The sequence below is a fragment of the Lepidochelys kempii genome, chromosome 8 (assembly GCF_965140285.1).
Source record: "Lepidochelys kempii isolate rLepKem1 chromosome 8, rLepKem1.hap1, whole genome shotgun sequence".
NCBI lineage: Eukaryota > Metazoa > Chordata > Testudines > Cheloniidae > Lepidochelys > Lepidochelys kempii.
The window spans coordinates 48,518,189-48,530,079 of NC_136387.1; the positions used below are offsets into that span (position 1 = coordinate 48,518,189).

The 11,891-nt window shown below is 47.2% G+C and overlaps 2 protein-coding genes across 2 annotated transcripts in view; both read right to left on the reverse strand.

The window, feature by feature from the left end:
* Nucleotides 1-11,891, reverse strand: part of ADCY10 (adenylate cyclase 10) — a 110,050-nt gene that overhangs the window by 95,355 nt on the left and 2,804 nt on the right. Inside the window, exon 2 of the mRNA XM_078854180.1 lies at nucleotides 748-810. The gene's annotated coding sequence lies outside the window, so the exon portion shown is untranslated. The remainder of the gene's footprint in view (nucleotides 1-747; nucleotides 811-11,891) is intronic.
* On the reverse strand, nucleotides 5,437-8,268 carry LOC144930787 (uncharacterized). The gene is made up of 2 exons (XM_078854051.1): nucleotides 6,586-8,268; nucleotides 5,437-5,997 (listed from the first exon to the last, which is right to left on the reverse strand). Exons 1-2 carry the CDS (start codon nucleotides 6,989-6,991, stop codon nucleotides 5,456-5,458), a joined length of 948 nt encoding a protein of 315 aa, XP_078710177.1. The 5' UTR covers nucleotides 6,992-8,268; the 3' UTR covers nucleotides 5,437-5,455.

Consider the following 11,891-nt stretch of genomic DNA (forward strand, 5'->3'; position numbering starts at 1 on the left):
ACCAATTCAGTTTTCTCATGTAAACAAGACCAAAGAGCCATATTGGTGTGATATTCCTCCCATTCAGACAAATGTTGCTTAGAAATCAAAGGTGCCCTACTTAATTGTGAAGAATCCCTGTAGACTTCACAAGGCCTGATAAATACAGTTTGGAAAATCAACCTTTTGCAGGCATCTCCTTAGCTACTTGGAACAAAGGCCCTGATCCCACAAGCACTTCAACCATTCCAGCAAAGTTAAGCCTGTGCTTAACTTTAAGCATTTGAGTAGTCCTAAGTCATTGTTAAAGTTAAGCACAGGCAGAAGTGTTTTGCTGGATCAGTGCTTTAAAGAAGAAGGCTTGAATCCCCACTCCACCTCAGCTTTCCCACCAGCATATTTCCCTTCATATTCAAGGATGAGGTGAGGAGCTGCTGGTGCAAGAGGCAGAAGAGTTATCTCTGCCAGGTTTCCCTTTGCAGAGAGTGCCTCTGGTTTCCATTGCTTGTGGCCTTAGAGGATAGGAGAATCCAGCCCCAAAACTCTAAATATTGTACCAGATGCTATATTAAAGCTGGAATTTTTTCATATTGTATGGGAATGTTCAAAACTATTAGTTACATGTGACAGTATAGTCAGAAATTATAGGCATTGTGATACAAATCACCTCAGAGTTATGTATACAGAACATGACAGATGTAAAATGTATAGAAATAAGATCCTTAGTATCACAAGCACTGTTGATTGCCAAAAGAATCATCATCTTACAGTGAACAAGGAAAGCAACTCCACGTGTGAAACTCTGGCCTCTTGATCTGATTCAAGCAGCATCTGTTGAGGAAAAAGGACAAAAATGAGAAAATTTTAGCAAGCATGGTCAAAATTCACACATTGTCTCACAGCAATTATGCTATGACCTGCACATAGATTGTAAAACTGACTCATGAGCCTATGGCTGGAATTAACACTCAATGATCTTAAATATAATTTCATAGAGGATACGCCACAGTGTACTAAGAAAGCACTATACAGTATATATATATACTGTAACAGAATGAGCTGCTTCAAAGGGGCCATAAGATGATCCTCTTCCTCATGCTGAATAATTACAGCGCGAGTACTCACACTAAATTCAGTGGAACTACTTGCAGAAGAAGATACAACTCAACATGAGTAAAGGTATCACAATCTGGCCCATAAGGTTAAACAGAAAATAGTCAGATAGTCTTAGATACTGTTAAAATTTTACTGTTCAGTTGATGTCTCCTATCTTAAAAATGAAAAGAGAAATTTAAACATATATCACAGACAAAGACAACTTATTAGGACTCACATACTCATTAGGGACCATATGTCAGTGTCATTCTACACTGCGAAAGAAACTCAGCTTAAACTGGTTTAAAGAATACACGACACCTAAAAAATGACAAATAAAATTATACTTTCTATAAATGTTCATGAAAATATAACAGGTCTGGGTTTCAATTTTCAAAAATGACTAGTGATTTTAGATACCGCAATTTTTGGGTGCCCAATCTGAGACACCTTTAAAGGGCCTGATTTTCAGACAGGGATAAGTACCTGCCTTTTGAACATCAGCCTGTTCAGGGTATCTCAAGCTGGGGCTGGACACTCAAAAATGAAGAAATTAGAAACCACTAGTCACTGGTTTCTTTAGCCACTTGTGATGGTTTTGTACAGTCATACTAGATTTCTGGTTGAAGGTCAAAGGGTATGTCTACACTACGAAATTAGGTCGAATTTATAGAAGTCGTTTTTTTAGAAATCGGTTTTATATATTCGAGTGTGTGTGTCCCCACAGAAAATGCTCTAAGTGCATTAAGTGCACTAACTCGGCAGAGCGCTTCCACAGTACCGAGGCAAGCGTCGACTTCCAGAGCGTTGCACTGTGGGTAGCTATCCCACAGTTCCCGCAGTCTCCGCTGCCCATTGGAATTCTGGGTTGAGATCCCAATGCCTGATGGGGCTAAAACATTGTCGCGGCTGGTTCTGGGTACATATCGTCAGGCCCCCGTTCCCTCCCTCCCCCCGTGAAAGCAAGGGCAGACAATCATTTCGCGCCTTTTTTCCTGAGTTACCTGTGCAGACGCCATACCACGGCAAGCATGGAGCCTGCTCAGGTAACCGTCACCCTATGTCTCCTGGGTGCTGGCAGACGCGGTACGGCATTGCTACACAGTAGCAGCAACCCCTTGCCTTGTGGCAGCAGACGGTACAGTACGACTGGTAGCCGTCATCGTCATGTCTGAGGTGCTCCTGGTCGCCTCTGTGAGGTCGATCAGGAGCGCCTGGGCAGACATGGGCGCAGGGACTAAATTTGGAGTGACTTGAGCAGGTCATTCTCTTTAGTCCTGCAGTCAGTCCTATTGAACCGTCTTATGGTGAGCGGGCAGGCGATACGGACTGCTAGCAGTCGTACTGTACCATCTTCTGCGGAGCAGCCATGAGATGTGGATGGCATGCAGTCCTTCTGCACCGTCTGCTGCCAGCCAAAGATGTAAAAGATAGATGGAGTGGATCAAAACAAGAAATAGACCAGATTTGTTTTGTACTCATTTGCTTCCCCCCCTCCCCTGTCTAGGGGACTCATTCTTCTAGATCACACTGCAGTCACTTACAGAGAAGGTGCAGCGAGGTAAATCTAGCCATGTATCAATCAGAGGCCAGGCTAACCTTCTTGTTCCAATAAGGACAATAACTTAGGTGCACCATTTCTTATTGGAACCCTCCGTGAAGTCCTGCCTGAAATACTCCTTGATGTAAAGCCACCCCCTTTGTTGATTGGCTCCCTGAAGCCAACCCTGTAAGCGCCCCTCCCAGCGTCAGAGCAATGGCAAACAATTGGGCATCTGAGAGTGCTGTACAGAGCAGTCACAATGGAGCACTCTGATGGGGCTAAAACATTGTCGCGGGTGGTTCTGGGTACGTGTCGTCAGGCCCCTGTTCCCTCCCTCCCTCCGTGAAAGCAAGGGCAGACAATCATTTCGCGCCTTTTTTCCTGAGTTACCTGTGCAGACGCCATACCACAGCAAGCATGGAGCCAGCTCAGGTAACCATCACCCTATGTCTCCTGGGTGCTGGCAGATGCGGTACGGCTTTGCTGCACAGTAGCAGCAATCCATTGCCTTCTGGCAGCAGACGGTGCAATACGATTGGTAGTCGTCCTCGTCGTCTCCGAGGTGCTCCTGGCCACGTCGGCTGGGAGTGCCTGGGCAGACATGGGCGCAGGGACTAAATTTGGAGTGACTTGACCAGGTCATTCTCTTTAGTCCTGCAGTCAGTCCTATTGAACCGTCTTATGGTGAGCGGGCAGGCGATACGGACTGCTAGCAGTCGTACTGTACCATCTTCTGCCAGGCAGGCAAGAGATGAGGATTGCTAGCAGTCGTATTGTACCATCTTATGCCAGGCAGGCAAGAGATGAAGATGGCTAGCAGTCGTACTGTACCATCTTCTGCCGAGCAGCCATGAGATGTGGATGGCATGCAGTCCTTCTGCACCGTCTGCTGCCAACCAAAGATGTAAAAGATAGATGGAGTGGGTCAGAACAAGAAATAGACCAGATTTGTTTTGTACTCATTTGCCTCCTCCCCTGTCTAGATTACACTGCAGTCACTCACAGAGAAGGTGCAGCGAGGTAAATCTAGCCATGTATCAATCAGAGGCCAGGCTAACCTCCTTGTTCCAATAACAACGATAACTTAGGTGCACCATTTCTTATTGGAACCCTCCGTGCAGTCCTGCCTGAAATACTCCTTGATGTACAGGCACACCCTTTGTTGATTTTAGCTCCCTGAAGCCAACCCTGTAAGCCGTGTCGTCAGTCGCCCCTCCCTCCATCAGAGCAACGGCAGACAATCGTTCTGCGCCTTTTTTCTGTGCGGACGCCATACCAAGGCAAGCATGGAGGCCGCTCAGCTCACTTTGGCAATTAGGAGCACATTAACCACCACACGCATTATCCAGCAGTATATGCAGCACCAGAACATGGCAACGCGATACCGGGCGAGGAGGCGACGTCAGCGCGGTCACATGAGTGATCAGGACATGGACACAGATTTCTCTGAAAGCATGGGCCCTGACAATGCATGCATCATGGTGCTAATGGGGCAGGTTCATGCTGTGGAATGCCGATTCTGGGCTCAGGAAACAAGCACAGACTGTTGGGACCGCATAGTGTTGCAGGTCTGGGACGATTCCCAGTGGCTGCGAAACTTTCGCATGCGTAGGGGCACTTTCATGGAACTTTGTGACTTGCTTTCCCCTGCCCTGAAGCGCATGAATACCAAGATGAGAGCAGCCCTCACAGTTGAGAAGCAAGTGGCGATAGCCCTGTGGAAGCTTGCAACGCCAGACAGCTACCGGTCAGTTGGGAATCAATTTGGAGTGGGCAAATCTACTGTGGGGGCTGCTGTGATGCAAGTAGCCCACGCAATCAAAGATCTGCTGATATCAAGGGTAGTGACCCTGGGAAATGTGCAGGTCATAGTGGATGGCTTTGCTGCAATGGGATTCCCTAACTGTGGTGGGGCTATAGACGGAACCCATATCCCTATCTTGGCACCGGAGCACCAAGCAGCCGAGTACATAAACCGCAAGGGGTACTTTTCAATAGTGCTGCAAGCTCTGGTGGATCACAAGGGACGTTTCACCAACATCAACGTGGGATGGCCGGGAAAAGTGCATGATGCTCGCATCTTCAGGAACTCTGGTCTGTTTCAAAAGCTGCAGGAAGGGACTTTATTCCCAGACCAGAAAATAACTGTTGGGGATGTTGAAATGCCTATATGTATCCTTGGGGACCCAGCCTACCCCTTAATGCCATGGCTCATGAAGCCGTACACAGGCAGCCTGGACAGTAGTCAGTAGCTGTTCAACTACAGGCTGAGCAAGTGCAGAATGGTGGTAGAATGTGCATTTGGATGTTTAAAGGCACGCTGGCGCAGTTTACTGACTCGCTTAGACCTCAGCGAAACCAATATTCCCACTGTTATTACTGCTTGCTGTGTGCTCCACAATATCTGTGAGAGTAAGGGGGAGACGTTTATGGCGGGGTGGGAGGTTGAGGCAAATCGCCTGGCTGCTGGTTACGCGCAGCCAGACACCAGGGCGGTTAGAAGAGCACAGGAGGGCGCGGTACGCATCAGAGAAGCTTTGAAAACCAGTTTCATGACTGGCCAGGCTACGGTGTGAAAGTTCTGTTTGTTTCTCCTTGATGAAACCCCCCGCCCCTTGGTTCACTCTACTTCCCTGTAAGCTAACCACCCTCCCCTCCTCCCTTTAATCATTGCTTGCAGAGGCAATAAAGTCATTGCTGCTTCACAGTCATGTATTCGTTATTCATTCATCACACAAATAGGGAGATGACTACCAAGGTATCCCAGGAGGGGTGGTGGAGGAGGGAAGGAAAATGCCACAGAGCACTTTAAGCACAGCACTTTAAAAGTTGACAACTTTAAAATTTATTGAATGACAGCCTTCTTTTTTTGGGGCAATCCTCTGTGGTGGAGTGGCTGGTTGGCCGGAGGCCACCCCACCGCGTTCTTGGGCGTCTGGGTGTGGAGGCTATGGAACTTGGGGAGGAGGGCGGTTGGTTACAGAGGGGCAGCAGTGGCAGTCTGTGCTCCAGCTGCCTTTGCTGCAGCTCAACCATACACTGGAGCATACTGGTTTGGTCCTGCAGCAGCCTCAGCATTGAATCCTGCCTCCTCTCATCACGCTGCCGCCACATTTGAGCTTCAGCCCTGTCTTCAGCCCGCCACTTACTCTCTTCAGCCCGCCACTTACTCTCTTCAGCCCTCCACCTCTCCTCCCGGTCATTTTGTGCTTTCCTGCACTCTGCCATTATTTGCCTCCACGCATTCGTCTGTGCTCTGTCAGTGTGGGAGGACAGCATGAGCTCGGAGAACATTTCATCGCGAGTGCGTTTTTTTTTCTTTCTAAGCTTCACTAGCCTCTGGGAAGGAGAAGATCCTGTGATCATTGAAAAACATGCAGCTGGTGGAGAAAAAAAAAGGGACAGCGGTATTTAAAAAGACACATTTTATAAAACAGTGGCTACACTCTTTCAGGGTAAACCTTGCTGTTAACATTACATACATAGCACATGTGCTTTCGTTACAAAGTCGCATTTTGCCTCCTCCCACCGCGTGACTACCCCCTCAACCTTCCCCACTCCCTGTGGCTAACAGCGGGGAACATTTCTGTTTAGCCACAGGCAAACAGCCCAGCAGGAATGGGCTCCTCTGAGTGTCCCCTGAAGAAAAGCACTCTATTTCAACCAGGTGACCATGAATTATATCTCACTCTCCTGAGGATAACACAGAGAGATAAAGAACGGATTTTGGTTGAATGCCAGCAAACATACACTGCAATGCTTTGTTCTACAGTGATTCCCGAGTACGTGTTACTGGCCTGGAGTGGTAAAGTGTCCTACCATGAAGGACGAAATAAGGCTGCCCTCCCCAGAAACCTTTTGCAAAGGCTTTAGGACTACATCTAGGAGAACCGCAAATGCCAGGGCAAAGTAATCCTTTCACATGCTTGCTTTTAAACCATGTATAGCATTTTAAAAGGTACACTCACCAGAGGTCCCTTCTCCGCCTGCTGGGTCCAGGAGGCAGCCTTGGGTGGGTTCGGGGGGTACTGGCTCCAGGTCTAGGGTGAGAAACAGTTCCTGGCTGTCGGGAAAACCGGTTTCTCCGCTTGCTTGCTGTGAGCTATCTACAACCTCCTTCTCATCATCATCTTCTTCGTCCCCAAAACCTACTTCCGTACTGCCTCCATCTCCATTGAAGGAGTCAAACAACACGGCTGGGGTAGTGGTGGCTGAACCCCCTAAAATGGCATGCAGCTCATCATAGAAGCGGCATGTTTGGGGCTCTGACCCAGAGCGGCTGTTCGCCTCTCTGGTTTTCTGGTAGGCTTGCCTCAGCTCCTTCAGTTTCACGCGGCACTGCTTCGGGTCCCTGTTATGGCCTCTGTCCTTCATGCCCTGGGAGATTTTCACAAAGGTTTTGGCATTTCAAAAACTGGAACGGAGTTCTGATAGCACGGATTCCTCTCCCCAAACAGCGATCAGATCCCGTACCTCCCGTTCGGTCCATGCTGGAGCTTTTTTGCGATTCTGGGACTCCATCATGGTCACCTGTGCTGATGAGCTCTGCATGGTCACCTGCAGCTTGCCACGCTGGCCAAACAGGAAATGAGATTCAAAAGTTCGCGGTTCTTTTCCTGTCTACCTGGCCAGTGCATCTGAGTTGAGAGTGCTGTCCAGAGCGGTCAGAATGGAGCACTCTGGGATAGCTCCCGGAGGCCAATACCATCGAATTGTGTCCACAGTACCCCAAATTCGAGCCGGCAACGTCGATTTAAGCGCTAATCCACTTGTCAGGGGTGGAGTAAGGAAATCGATTTTAAGAGCCCTTTAAGTCGAAATAAAGGGCTTCATTGTGTGGACGGGTGCAGGTTTAAATCGATTTAACGCTGCTAAATTCGACCTAAAGTCCTAGTGTAGACCAGGGCAAAGACATTTCAAATGGCATCAGAGGACTCCACATTCCATTTTACCCAGCCATTTCCCCCCCTTAGGATTCTATCCAAATACTCCTCTGATGAACTTTTATCAAAATCTTGGCAACCATCTTATTATGATAGCTAAAAATGTAATCGGTCACATGCAGAAGAGGAAAAACACCTGCTATTGATTAAGGAACGTATATTCTTACCATGGTCAAATTAACTCTTAGCCCGACAGACAACTATATGGACTCTATAAGTGCATGACCTCCTCTGAGTATGTAGGAAAGAAGTCTCCCAATGCAGGAAGATTAAAGGCTATGTACAAAAATTTCAAAAGTTTGCAAAGTAAAATTTGGTAGTTTGCAGGTTTCATACACACAGCATCTTCATGCATTGAATAGAAATATTTCCTGTTCCTAAAGGCTGCAATGTTTCAGTTGGGAGCACTCCAGGAACTATGGGTTCTATGCATGGTTCCCAGCACCAACAGAAAGTGGGCTCTCCAGTAGAACTTCCCCATGATTGCTCTCCTGGGGAAGGTGATGTAATCAGATGCCCTGCTGACTGTGGCATTCAGGAAGTCCTCAAGGCAAACAGAGAAAGCAAATTGTGATATGTTGGACGTGTCCACTATGGTCATTTGTATGAGAGGGAGGTTGCGCAGTTCCTCCTTTTTAAAAAAAATGCACGGTCAGAGGAATAGCAGAGACCCCGGAATGGAACAGGTTTCAGAGTAACAGCCGTGTTAGTCTGTATTCGCAAAAAGAAAAGGAGGACTTGTGGCACCTTAGAGACTAACCAATTTATTTGAGCGTAAGCTTTCGTGAGCTACAGCTCACTTCATCGGATGCATACTGTGGAAACTGCAGAAGACATTATATACAGACTAACACGGCTGTTACTCTGAAACCTGTCATTATGCAAGGCACTGCATTTAGCCGTATGGAGTGGAAATCTATCAACTGCATGAAAAAACTTGTACAGATACAGACAGACATCATCTTCCTTTCCAAATGCAAACAGATGGACATCGTACCAAAAGGACTGAAGGTAAAAAATCCATTACACTCTACATACCACACAGACTATGCTGACAGCTTGTGCCACACGCTCTCAAAGAAACTGCGGAATCACCTGATCAACATCCTCTACAGCAAACAGGGAAAGATTAAGAATGAGCTCTCAAAAATGGATACTCTCATAAAAAACCAACCTTCCACACAAACTTCCTCGTGGCTGGAATTTACTAAAACTAGACAAGCCATTTACAACGCACACTTTGCTTCTCTACAAAAGAAAAAGGACACTAAACTTTCTAAACTACTACATGCTACAAGGGGCCACAGCAATGGTTCCCTCAACCCACCCAGCAATATTGTTAACCTGTCCAACTATACTCTCAGCCCAGCAGAAGCAGCTGTTCTATCTCGGGGCCTCTCCTTCTGCCCCTCCACCCCCACGAACATGATACAGTTCTGTGGTGACCTAGAATCCTATTTTCGACGTCTCCAACTCAAGGAATATTTCCAAAATACCTCTGAACAACATACTAATCCACAGAGGTCTCCCTACCAACACTACAGAAAGAGGGATTCTAGGTGGACTCCTCCTGAAGGTCGAAACAGCAGACTGGACTTCTGCATAGAGTGCTTCTGCCGACGTGCATGGGCTGAAATTGTGGAAAAGCAGCATCACTTGCCCCATAACCTCAGCCATGAAGAACACAATGCCAGCCACAGCCTCAGAAACAACTCTGACATCATAATCAAAAAGGCTGACAAAGGAGGTGCTGTTGTCATCATGAATAGGTCAGAATATGAACAAGAGGCTGCTCAGCAGCTTTCCAACACCACTTTCTACAAGCCATTACCCTATGAACCCACTGAGAGTTACCAAAAGCAACTACAGCATTTGCTCAAGAAACTTCCTGAAAAAGCACAAGATCAAATCCGCACAGACACACCCCTGGAACCCCGACCTGGGATATTCTATCTACTACCCAAGATCCATAAACCTGGAAATCCTGGGCGCCCCATCATCTCAGGCATTGGCACCCTGACAGCAGGATTGTCTGGCTATGTGGACTCCCCCCTCAGGCCTTATGCTACCAGCACTTCCAGCTATCTTCGAGACACCACTGACTTCCTGAGGAAACTACAATCCATCGGTGATCTTCCTGAAAACACCATCTGGCCACTATGGATGTAGAAGCCCTCTACACCAACATTCCACACAAAGATGGACTACAAGCCGTCAAGAACACTATCCCCAATAATCTCACGGCTAACCTGGTGGCTGAACTTTGTGACTTTGTCCTTACCCATAACTATTTTACATTTGGGGACAATGTATACCTTCAGATCAGCGGCACTGCTATGGGTACCCGCATGGCCCCACAGTATGCCAACATTTTTATGGCTGACTAAGAACGCTTCCTCAGCTCTCGTCCCCTAATGCCCCTACTCTACTTGCGCTATATTGATGACATCTTCGTCATGGACCCATGGAAAAGAAGCCCTTGAGGAATTCCACCATGATTTCAACAATTTCCATCCCACCATCAACCTCAGCCTGGTCCAGTCCACACAAGAGATCCACTTCCTGGACACTACAGTGCTAATAAACAATGGCCACATAAACAGCACCCTATACTGGAAACCTACTGACCGCTATTCCTACCTACATGCCTCCAGCTTTCACCCTGACCACACCACACGATCCATCGTCTACAGCCAAGCTTTGCAATACAACCGCATTTGCTCCAACCCCTCAGAAGAGACAAACACCTACAAGATCTCTATCAAGCATTCTTACAACTACAATACCCACCTGCGGAAGTGAAGAAACAGATTGATAGAGCCAGAAGAGTTCCCAGAAGTCACCTACTACAGGACAGGCCTAACAAAGAAAATAACAGAACGCCACTAGCCGTCACCTTCAGCCCCCAACTAAAACCCCTCCAACGCATTATTAAGGATCTACAACCTATCCTGAAGGATGACCCAACACTCTCACAAATCTTGGGAGACAGGCCAGTCCTTGCCTACAGACAGCCCCCCAACCTGAAGCAAATACTCACCAACAACCACATACCACACAACAGAACCACTAACCCAGGAACCTATCCTTGCAACAAAGCCCGTTGCCAACTGTGCCCACATATCTATTCAGGGGGCGCCATCACAGGGCCTAATAACATCAGCCACACTATGAGAGGCTCGTTCACCTGCACATCCACAATGTGATATATGCCATCATGTGCCAGCAATGCCCCTCTGCCATGTACATTGGTCAAACTGGACAGTCTCTACGGAAAAGAATAAATGGACACAAATCAGGTGTCAAGAATTATAACATACATAAACCAGTCGGAGAACACTTCAATCTCTCTGGTCACGCAATTACAGACATGAAGGTCGCTATCTTACAACAAAAAAACTTCAAATCCAGACTCCAGCGAGAAACTGCTGAATTGGAATTCATTTGCAAAATGGATACGATTAATTTAGGCTTAAATAGAGACTGGGAGTGGCTAAGTCATTATGCAAGGTAGCCTATTTCCCCTTGTTTTTTCCTCTCCCCCCCCCAGACGTTCTGGTTAAACTTGGATTTATGCTGGAAATGGCCCACCTTGATTATCATACACATTGTAAGGAGAGTGATCACTTTAGATAAGCTATTACCAGCAGGAGAGTGGGGTGGGAGGAGGTATTGTTTCATGGTCTCTGTGTATATAATGTCTTCTGCAGTTTCCACAGTATGCATCCGAAAGTATGCATCTGTAGCTCACGAAAGCTTATGCTCAATAAATTGGTTAGTCTCTAAGGTGCCACAAGTACTCCTTTTCTTTTTGCGGAATGGAACAGTAGAGGCTGCTGTAGGTCTGCCATGTGAAACTAGGCAGAGCTGTTTGTGACCCTCAACCCAGAAATGTGTAATGGCTCAAAGCAAGAAATCCCAACCCACTAAAATCCTTTAAATGGCATCCACAGTTCTTCATGGCTGTCCCTTCACTGCATACCTGCTTTTCATCACCTAAACCCTGATTTCCCAGCTAGGGTTACAGCTCCATAGTTCAGCTCAGCACCTAGAAAATTCTCCAGCAGGAGTACAGCACCTCTTAGATTGGCTATCAAGTGACAATAAACCCATTCCTTAGGCCCAGCCAGCAGGATTGCACAAAATTGTGTGAATGCCATCAACTCCACTCCTTCCTCAAGGGAGTCAGCCTCTGGTTTTATTTGGCCTCTGGCTGCTGGGATCTCACGGCCAACATGCTGCTGTTTTAAGCCAATATTATGAGACAAACCTTTCTACTCTTAACCACCTCTAGTAGCCCACCTCAGTGAGTCCCAGCCAACCAGGAATGG

Bases quoted from the DNA above. Each gene is read 5' to 3' on its own strand.
- LOC144930787 (XM_078854051.1), bottom strand. From the start codon at position 6,991: ATGAAGGACAGAGGCCATAACAGGGACCCGAAGCAGTGCCGCGTGAAA. The intron at 5,998-6,585 runs GTGAGTGTACCT...TTTCTCCACCAG, and splicing joins AGGCGGAGAAGGGACCTCTG to CTGCATGTTTTTCAATGATC.